We start from the raw sequence: 10,691 nt of genomic DNA, 5'->3' as shown, positions 1-10,691 counted from the left end.
GTAGCTTGGTGACAATCCTGAGGAAGGCTTGCGCTTGTCGAATGATAGGTGAATGTCAATAGAAGGAATTCCTGTTATTGCTTCTAGGGCTTCAGAGCTTGTTCTTTCGAGACAACCTGTAGCTGAAAGTAGGGCTTGTATCTATGTTTGTTTTCTGCCGATACTGTGCACTCTACACCTTGTGTGTGTGCTCCTTGGTTGGGATTACTCTTGGACTTTGTTATTTTACTAACAGCTGCCATTGCTCTATTGGCTTTTGACTGAGTATTCCTGATGTGTTAGTCAAAAGTCAAGTGTTCGTCTAGGGTAACACCCACCAGCTTAATTTCTTGAAAAAAGGGGATTCCTGTGTTACCTATTTTCAGCAGAAGACTATTCGTATTCGGGAGAGGTGAAGAGCATCGCCTTTGTTTTGCTTTCTTCAACTATTCATATTCCATTTTGAACACCATTCATTTGTTAATTTGACCATTTTCTCTTCTACGCCAAAAATAGTTACTCAAGCCACTGGTTAAAATTTTGAAACAGTCATACGTTTCAGACAGCATCCGCTATCTTTCGTCAGTGACTCAAGAAAGATCTGGTAGAACTAGGTCTTATACCAAAACTCTGAATAGATACTTTCAGCTACAGGTTGTCAAAGGCATCAAAGCCAATGTCATATACAAACTGAAATGTGAGCAACCCAGCTGCAATAACATGTACATTGGGGAGACTAGTCGACCACTAATACAAAGGTACTATGAACATTGCAGGAGAGGGCACAAACGGCTACTCCTTGGCCATTTACCACCATTTACAACACAACCAGGGACAAGCAAACAATCTAGACTCTACAGATATCCTAGACCGTGAACACTGTTGGTTCGAACGGGTAGTTAGAGAAGCAATATATGAGAGAATGTACAATCCCGCCCTCAACAAGAAAGGAGGTCTACGCATTTAACTTTCAAGGGCACTTGGGACAACGCCACTGGAAGAGTCCATTCCTGCATGGGGGGACTATTCTTTTCACACTCAATTTTGGACTGGGGTGATCTTGTTTTGAGTGGAAGTGTCTTGGAATGGAAGGTCCATTATGAAATATGCTCTATTTGCTTGCAAAAGTTGCCTGTCTAGTTGCAAACTAAATCCTATTATTATACATGATCCTTATATTGCGTATGCGAGAAGCGTTTTCGCTTGAAAAAGGGAAGACGATATGTGTCATCACCTGCACTCTTTATTTCTTTTCTTATTCGAAATATCTTCTTCATTTGAAGCAACACTATAGCATACTGCCTTCATGATTGCTGCTGCCAGGAATTTTTTTTTTACATTGGACATATTTTTTTTGCTTTTCAATTGTGTATATCTTAGAATTTCTCACACACATCAAACACTTGGTAGAAATAAAATGATAATAAAATTTTCATGATGATGATGATTACTCTCTTAAGGCTACATGTACATCATGCAGTGCAGGAAACACTCTTTGATTCCAAATGTAAAATCCAGGCCTATCAGAGTGGCCAAGGTATTTCACAAATGTGCTGGAAGATTCTAAAGCTTATGCTTCTCCCAAGCGTTGTCGCGTAGTCAATTGCCGATGAACTCTAGTGCTGCGTCACGTTCCTCGATCAGCTCTTTCGCAGTGATGTCCATCTTCTCACGTGCAAAGGCATCCACGGACAGCCCATCAACGATGGTCCACTTCCCGCCAGACAGCGTGACGGGAAAGCTGTAGATCAGCCCTTCAGGAACTCCGTAAGTGTTGCCATCCGAGATAACGCCCATGGACACCCAGTCACCCTGGAGATACAAAAAGCAACATAATTATACAATCCACTACCTTCTGTCATTTTGGTCATTTCTTGTGGAGTATGAGGAACAAACCTAGGCTTTCAACTAATAAAGGGTACAATTCAACAATGCAATCAGAGATGGTAGACTTCAACCTTTTGGCCAAACTACTTTGTGAGCATATGTCAGAAACACATTTCTTTTAAGTACTGGAATTTATATTGTTTGCCATTCTGCACAAGCCCTTGACTTTTCTTACATCAGTTGTGCCCTGGACCCAATCCCTGACGTGGTCACAGATGGCCTTGGCTGCAGACATGGCACTGGACAACTTGCGGGCTGCTATCACTGCTGCACCTCGCTTCTGCACAGTCTGTAACAAGATCATTTCCTTTTATCTGGTTTTGTTAATACAGGTGTAGACATCTCTGCAATATCCCATCAAAGAGTGAGAAAGACAAAAAATGTATAGACAACTGCATCACAATGCAATCTTGAAATCCCAGTCATCAACACTTTCAGAATCATAATCATATTGTTATGATATCACTAATATGGCATTTGAACCAGTGGTTAAGGTAGAAATTCATAAAATATGCAGTTTTATGAATATCCTACAAACTCACAGTGATAAAATCGCCCTTCAGCCAGGCATCATCGTTGACAGCCTCTGTAGCCTTTGTGTCCTTCCCATCCTTTACCACAACAGCATGCATGGCGTCGGGGAACTGCGTAGAGGAGTGATTTCCCCAGATTGTCACTTTCTTCACCCCACTGGTAGGTACGGAACACTTTGCAGCAATCTGTAAGGGATAAGTTACAGATGTAGTACTGTCTGTAGTAACTTTGCACTGTATTCTATGCCTGATGTGCATGCCACAGAAAAGGGTTGTTTGAGTACATTAGAACCCATCACACTTATGAATAAGAGCAGGGTTCATCCCAGTGTAGGTGGATCAAACGGGTCACATCATTACAGTACAACGTTCTGAGGTAGTTTCCCGATTATGTTAAGTACACAACATTTTTCATTGCATTACAGGTAAGTCAAATTAGTTTTTCAAGTCTTGGCTCAACATGTTTGACAAAATAAAGACCAAAGAACATAAAAGTTGAAACACAAGTACCTCAAAGTCAAACAAAACTAGCACTTTGACATCTAGAGCAGTACTGTATAATGCCCTACACTATAGCCTATGCATAGCCAAGCCAAGCCAATGAGTAGCCTTCAACTGTTGTATGATTCCAGTTGTTATTTCATAAAGCCTTTAAGTTCACACCTGAGATTTGGCCCTGTTCTGGTCCAGCCTAGTCAGACAGCTGAAGTTCTCCTTCGGGATAGAGGGGGCACACTTCATAGCAATCAGAGCATTGGTGTTGGCTGGATTGCCCACAACAACAACCTACAAAAAAACAAAAACAGAACAATTTCTGCACTGGTTGGTCAGTGAGATAACTGAACTTATCTTTCTGCACCAGGGCTCTAGCCAGCGCCTGTTTTTCCGAGAATTTACAGACTTTTCCTGCGTGCGATGGAAAAAATTTTAAAATCAATCCGTAAACATTGACAAAATCTTGAGTAAAGCTAGAGACAGAGCTTGGAATTTTGCAAAAGATCTCCGGAAAATTAGGGGAAGTTTGGAGAGAAGTCAATATAGATGATTTTTAATGCCCAACAAAGGCGCCATGATTGCCAGTGGGTTGGTGGGAGAATGGGCCCCCTCCCCACTACAATTCTGGCCAGTCGCAGTGTGCTGACATTTTTGCCTTTGTTTTCCCCGGTTCACTGCAGTTATTGCCACCAAAGAAGTCCAAAAATTCCGAAGAAATTCTGTAGTTATCAAGCTTTCCATATTTTTTGTCAACTGTGATTGTGAAAGTTTCAAGCCCAGTATATGCACTTTCTCCCCGTGAAAAATGGTAAAAAGACGTCAGATCAAGGGGGTTATATATAACACCCTTGGTCAGATATTCCACCCATAACAGTGCCCGTTCACACCACGTCATGGAAAATTGACCAGACGTTAAACCGGATAGAGAGTGTGAGTGAGTGAGCGACACGTGAGTCTCGCAATTCGCGAGATGTGTTCTAATCGTGAATTCACAAGATTTAATCGTAAATGAATATAATGCCAGCAACAAAGCGGCTGTTTGGAAGGCTTGAATTGGCGAATTTTGATGACATTTAGTGAAGTTATCGAAGAATGTGACTGGGAAAAGCATGGGAGGAAAAAATTGGACATCTTCAGGACATTCTGTCTAAAAGTAGGGTGTCTAATTCCTCTTTATTTCTGATAACAGGGCGCAAACGGGACCGGTGACAAAAATTTAAGCCAGCGAAAATAAAACATTTTGAACACCGCTGGTTGACAAGGGACCACTGACAACCAGTCTCAACCGCATGATTTGCCTCTCAAATGCAGGAAATTACGGTTTTGAAGGCTTGAGAATCCCAAATTAAACGGGGGAGCATGCCCCCGGACCCCCCTAGAATACGAGCCCCGAAGAGCCCTTTTTTTCACAATGGAATTTCACTGTAATTACCATGTATATGACACTCCTTGGAAAAGAGATGACCACTTTGACAGACTGAATTTATACTGGTCAATGAAGCCAATAGCTATCGGACATCAGACAGTGAGGTACAATGTAATCAATTTTACTTTTCAAGGAGAACTACAATTATAAGCAACACGAAAAAGACAATATAAAAGATTATAATTTAAGGTTCACCTTGACAGTCTTCTTGGCATACTGATCGAGGGACTTTCCCTGAGACTGGAAGATCTTGGCGTTTGCCTTGAGAAGGTCTTTCCTCTCCATCCCTTCCCTTCGCGGCATGGCTCCAACAAGCATGGCCACGTCAATGTCGGTAAAGGCTTCCCTCTCGTCTGCAGTGGCTTTGATCTCTGTAGAAGAGTAGGGGAAGTTAGTACAGCAGGGACAGATTAGAAACAATTGTCGGCAAAGGTGTTTCCTTTCAGACTATGAGTGTGTGAAGTTTTTTGTTTATAATCTGATCAATATTGACCAATGGAGGAATAATATACCTGTATTTGGTTTTACATGCTTGAGATTAGTCCAATTTTGTGTTAAGACCTACTAGTACTATAGACTGGGTTTCTTTACATAATGTACAAGATGCAGTTTTCAGTTTACATGTTCTTTCCTTGTAGTACACATGTCAAAAGGGCCAAAAGACTGAAGGAAAAAAAATGTTTCCCTGACCTTTTTTTCCCAGTATTCTACAGAATCCTAGGTTCCTTCTCATTTCTTTTTTACTTTAGATAATGCTATATACACAACTTACTTACTTTTGCCCTATCCTTCAAATTTCAGCCAATGAGTCACAAGGTCAGAACCCCATGAATTCTTTATACCGATTGGCACATTATTGTCAGCAGGGTTCGAAATAAATTCTATAGCCAGGTTGCTCAGTGGGCAACCTCGACCAAAAGCTGTTTATGTTGCCCATAAACATTTCAGGTTTTCGCAGGTTCAAGGACCTGATGATCTCGAGACCTGTAAGTGAATTCTAATTCTTTTAGGTCTTGAATTGTTTAATGCTAGTTTAGTCAACATAAGGATAAAGATTATTTATGATAAGTGGTAGGCCACTCACATGACACTCACAGTCTCTGCCTGAAACTAGACTAGGTAGCCCACTGCACTACCATATTTTCTCGATTGAAGTACGCACTTTTGAAACTTTTCAAAATCCGAAAAGTGTCTCAGGATATCACCGAAGCGGGGGTGCATACTTTGTTTGAGGTCACTGTCCAGACAAATTGGAACAGAACCTCATACCAGCCGGAACAAGGACGAGGGGACCTTCAAATTGCACCGATTCGCCCATAAAACGTTTGGATAAGAATGTTGACGCATGAAAATAAAGTTGAACTTAAAAATTGTATCATTGATATTAACACGAAAGAGAGATACGTACCGTACTTAGTAGTACACATTATCTGACGTACTGAGCGCCCAGATCAAGTCATGCCGCCGGCATGTGCCCAAGGAATCCCGAAAAGAATACCGGCACCATAAATACACCATATAAGACATCGGTACTGACACGAATTCGTTCATTTTGTGGTTTTCCAAAAGGAAATACAAATCCCGATCCCCGATGACGATGTTGTTGTTTTGAGGTACATTTCCCTTCCGGTAACTTCGGCGGCAAAATTTTCGATAAAAAGGCACCCTAAAACATCTTTAAAGCGGACTCTTTGACAGACGACTCCTTTCTTTTAAAGTTGGCCCGTTAAATTCCGCGCATGCACCGATATAAACGTCATAATACGCATAATTTCAGCAGGTATATCAAAGTTCGGACATAAAAACTCGGCCTGTCTGGCTGCCTCCATTTGGCGCCACGAATTTAGCAGCAGCCAATAAGAGAGGCGTAACACGATTACGTCACGACATATTTGCATAGTATTACGCAATCCAAGCCTCGGGAGGCGTGTCGGGGCAGCGAAGGGCCTGGCAGGAAAACATTGCGGTTTTCCAGTTTTCAGTTGGATGTAACGCCGTATTTGACGGGGAAATACCGGGTCATTTTCCGGTCTTACAGGAAAATTATAAGAAAGTAGGCCGCCTAAATATATAAGTAGGGACGACTTTCGCCATCAGCCCGTTTCTTTTGAAGGTTGGCTGCCGGGCCCATTGGTATGGTATGCATTGCCGTGAAAACTATAAATTTTTCAAGTTGTCGCGTTCTTCGGATTTATATCAAGAAATAACTATATATCGACAGTATCGGGAGAGTGTTTTCTGAACACCTCATTCTCGATTTCTTACCCAGTGTTGTGAATATGATCGCAATTTTTCTCCGATGATTTGCAAATCTGTACCTCACTATTATATGAACCGAGCAGGGTAACCATGATGAAGTTCAACGTGTTTGTAAAGGATGAAACAGTTCCAGCTAGAATACTGCAAGAAGTTACGACACAATCACTTATTAAACGACTTAAATGTATTTTTGAATAAATATTTGTGGTAGTAACCGCCTTCAGGACATGTACTTGTTGGAACATTTCAACTGTGGCATCGGCCCGGAGAAGGGGTGCATACTTTATTCGGGTTTTCTCATTTTACGTTTCAAGGCCACAAATTTGCCCGGAACTTTGCCAGGATCGGGGGTGCATACTTTAATTAGGGTGCGTACTTTAATCGAGAAAATACGGTACCTGAGTCTGAAACTAAGTTCACCCAAACAAAATATGGTTGCGCGCCACAACTGGGTTGGTATTTCAAACTGTGTCAGGCATTGCAGTACTTGGGACAGGGGTCCTGTGTTTGAGGAGAGCAATACCACACTCATCGCTACATGTACATGTAAGAGTAGGGTACGCCTGTGTGGGTGGATCAAAGTTATCAGTCTAGTCTTATGCACCTTGAACTAACTGTACAAAACTGGTACATGTAAGTTAAGGGTTACCTTGGAGGATAGGCAAGGCACAGTCCTGGAGTTCCATGACCACTCCTTCCAGCACCCCCATCATGGGTGCAATGTCCAGTAGTGTCAGAATGATAGGCTGGTCCTTTCCAAACACATCCCCCTTGGCTACAGAGTACAGAAGGGAGTAGGCAATCTGGCCTGCTGCTCCAGTAACACACACACGCAGAGCCTGGACATGGAGAAACATGGAAATAAGGTGTTGTTACCCCTTTTAAACAGTCATAGGCCTCGTTCATCATGCAAAAATCAATGTTTGATTCATTTCTGTATGATCTTAGTAAGGCCTAGGAAAGAGCACTAGTAAAAACCTGCCGACCCCAGCCTTCTTTTGGGTGCTGACCGCTGGATAAATGGGGCAAAAGGTTTTCGATCTGACAAATGAATGATGAAGATGTAACGTTGTGATTTCGCTGGCCGCAGCGAAAGGTAAGACAGCAGCAAATCGTACAGCATCGGCGATCACAAGCAAGCAGTGCCCAATAATGTATTCTAAATGTTCATACAAAGAAATGTTGTGTTTTAGAAAATTCAAATGCAACTACAAGCAGTAACGTTACCAAGATGGCGTTGGTCCCCAAAACAACATGTCTTGCCAATATGTTTGGCCCGCTGCAAAGTCATTTTCACCCTTATTTAGTGTAGTGAGACACAGACAAAATTTTTGATTAAAATACAAGAAATGGATAACGATTTCTGTGAAATCTAACTTTTTATGTACCACATGCACATGTTCCTTTTGACAGTTTAAGTTCAAACCAAACCAGAAGCTTGCCGTATGACTGGTGGGCACATGCAAATGCCGAAAAGTATATTGTTCCATTTAAGTATAATTTAAAAAAATCTGTCGTTCCTTTGTTCAGTTATTCTCCTCAGAAGATTTTGACAAAAACGCCAATGCAGTTACAGTGTCACATACCAGGGGGCCCAAAATTGACCTTGACCTTTGTCCTCCCAACACCTACCCACATACCAATCCATCCAGACGTTCTTGAGTTACGTTGACTACAAGCATCCAGACACACACACATACATGCACGCAAACACGCTCAAAACAATATCTCCATGAAAAAATCTCCATTTTTTATAGAGATAAAAAGTGTTTTCAATGCCAAATGCACCAGAAATTGAGAGAGTTTTGTGTCCTTCATCTAAAAGTAACAACATTGATTCCAACGTCTGAATCCACTCAATCCAGTATGCAAATTTATGACAGCCGTGCCCATGCAACCGGCGCACTCAAATCGAGTTCCAATTGTTCAAATCAAACCAGGGACCGTTAAGTACAAGCCGGTCCAAACACCCGTATTGAAGGTTATCGTTTATCGATGTAAAATGATATCATAGAACGGCTAACAATAGTAAACACAACAGTACATTGTGTCCCTTTTACAGGGTTTTCTCAATGCTGCACTGTATTTCTTTCTCTCACCTTCCCAGGCAACTGGTAGAAAACTTTGTGTATGGTCGCCTGTAAAGCACATGATGGCAAGACAAGCTTGAGAAAGTTTTACAAAACAGAAAATCAAGCTAAAACAAAGAGCATGATGACAGGGCTAACAATTTCTTAGATACAAAATGACATGGCATACGAGCAATCGCTGTTTTTGTTGACATCCGGGTATTTGACAATTGGTAGGCAAGATGACCATAGCAGATTAGATTACTAATTAATATTATAATTATAAATTCACATGTACATTAATATTTGAGTTCCACCTGTCATGGTGACATCACAAGATCGCTTGTAATAAATAGCTAAGATAAACTTCCATGCTTGTCAGAGCTTTTGTTGGTTGTCAATGAGACAGAGCTGTCAAACTGGTACTTCTGGTAACATGTGCGGTCAATCAGGTGTGATGATATAGTAGGGTTGGCGGAATGACCTGTCCAGTACGGACAGCAGAAAAAGCTGTCCGGTCTGAAAAGACCCTGTGGGGCCCCGTGGTGTAAATACAAGCCTGTGGGCAGGGGGAGTTTGGGGAGGTCCTCCCTCCCCAACACACCTAGAGGTACAAAGCAGCTCTTTTTTTAAAACTTGTCCAAATACAAGCGTCATTCTGTCATAATTTTCTACATTGTATAACATTACATTAACCATTCGTGTTCTGCGAACGCGGACAGAGCATGATTGAAAGCCGAAAACCTCATAAGAATTTGTATCGAAGGATCAGCAATCGAACAGGTCCATTTCTACCAGGATATTAAAAGATAAACTTGGGAATGAAACATATTTCTACCGCTGTAATTTCAGTCCACAGCCGGGCCGCGGGCGCCATTTTGAGGCTTGAATACTCATGAATATGCAACAAGTCCACATGTTCTGAGCTCTGATTGGTTCAGCTCAGATAACCTGTGCTCTGATTGGTTGATCTAAAGAAAGCATATGTGTTTCACATGAACAAGATGGCGGGAGTTTCTCGGAGAGTTTACGTCATAAGCTGCACAAAATAAACCGCGTCTTGGAACGTTTAAAGCAATTTAGCGGCCTTCATAACGATATCAACAAAAATTTAGCCAAGCCACTTCTGAATGCAGTTTCTGCGGCATAGAAAAAAATGAAGTCGTATATTCGTGGTGGGAAAATTCCGCTAGTGCTAATGTCGGTGCTGATGGGGACGCATTAAACCTACTTGTACTCAACAATTATTTGCCACTCAGAATGCGGGAGAATAACATTTAAAAGGGTTCGAAATATCAAAAATTTCTGGGGGGCATACCCTCCAACCCCCATAGGAAGCTCGAGCCTGACTTCAGCCCTACTTGGACAGAAAACGACCTTCAGTCTGGCGGAAACACTGATTGGGATATAGGGCAACACTAATACACGTCAGACCGATTGCAATTCTATTATTTTCTGTTGTTTTCTGCCAGGGGACGCAACCTTTCTAGTTGGACCGGACAGCTTTTTCCGCTTTTCCGGACCGGACGGCTCTTTCGGCCAACCTTGATATAAGGAGGAGGGGCAGCTATTAACCCATCCCTGGAAAAAAATATAATACTTTCTTAGATGCCAGTGGAGTGCATAATAGACATATAGTGAGCGAGTTTTATCATTTGTGGTTTTTAATAAGACTCATGAAATCTATTTTGCCAAATTTATGTCTTTCTATATAATTTGGTACTGTTGGAATGCGTGCATGTATGCTTGTCAGCTACATATAACTCGCGAAATTCGTCATTCAACTATAGAAAAAGGTATCATAAACATTAGCAACCATAAAAAGAACATCACTTCAGATGCATTATCTAGTCTGAATAGGAATCATCAAGGTGAACCGCAAAACTCACCATTTTAGAAGGATTTGTTGGCTGAACAGAAGTGGGACGACCGGCGCTAAACTCTGTCCAAGGAGAGAGGAGGTCAAGCCGGATCACTACCTATGTATCAGGGCGAGGTGAAAAATAGTACCATTCATATAACTTATTATAATAACTGTCTATT

The 10,691-nt window shown here is 41.6% G+C and overlaps 1 protein-coding gene across 4 annotated transcripts; it reads right to left on the bottom strand.

Annotated features, from left to right (window-relative positions):
- Positions 1 to 1,206: 1,206 nt before the first annotated feature.
- LOC136432252 (malate dehydrogenase, cytoplasmic-like) lies at positions 1,207 to 10,670 on the bottom strand. 4 transcript variants are annotated; one of them, XM_066423345.1, is made up of 9 exons: positions 10,538 to 10,555; positions 10,131 to 10,229; positions 8,679 to 8,717; positions 7,229 to 7,418; positions 4,516 to 4,691; positions 3,063 to 3,185; positions 2,409 to 2,585; positions 2,042 to 2,155; positions 1,207 to 1,791 (listed from the first exon to the last, which is right to left on the bottom strand). In XM_066423345.1, the coding sequence occupies exons 1-9, from the start codon at positions 10,538 to 10,540 to the stop codon at positions 1,579 to 1,581; spliced, it is 1,134 nt and encodes a 377-aa protein (XP_066279442.1). In that variant the 5' UTR covers positions 10,541 to 10,555; the 3' UTR covers positions 1,207 to 1,578. The 4 variants fall into 4 exon arrangements, with proteins under 4 accessions (XP_066279442.1, XP_066279444.1, XP_066279443.1 ...); XM_066423347.1 differs by lacking the exon at positions 10,131 to 10,229 and having other exon boundaries at positions 10,538 to 10,625; XM_066423346.1 differs by lacking the exon at positions 8,679 to 8,717.
- Between the last annotated feature and the right edge of the window lie 21 nt (positions 10,671 to 10,691).

The sequence above is a fragment of the Branchiostoma lanceolatum genome, chromosome 4 (assembly GCF_035083965.1).
Source record: "Branchiostoma lanceolatum isolate klBraLanc5 chromosome 4, klBraLanc5.hap2, whole genome shotgun sequence".
In the NCBI taxonomy this organism is placed as follows: domain Eukaryota; kingdom Metazoa; phylum Chordata; class Leptocardii; order Amphioxiformes; family Branchiostomatidae; genus Branchiostoma; species Branchiostoma lanceolatum.
The sequence above is the reverse complement of the archived record's forward strand: the minus strand, read 5'-3'. Positions and strand labels throughout refer to the sequence as shown.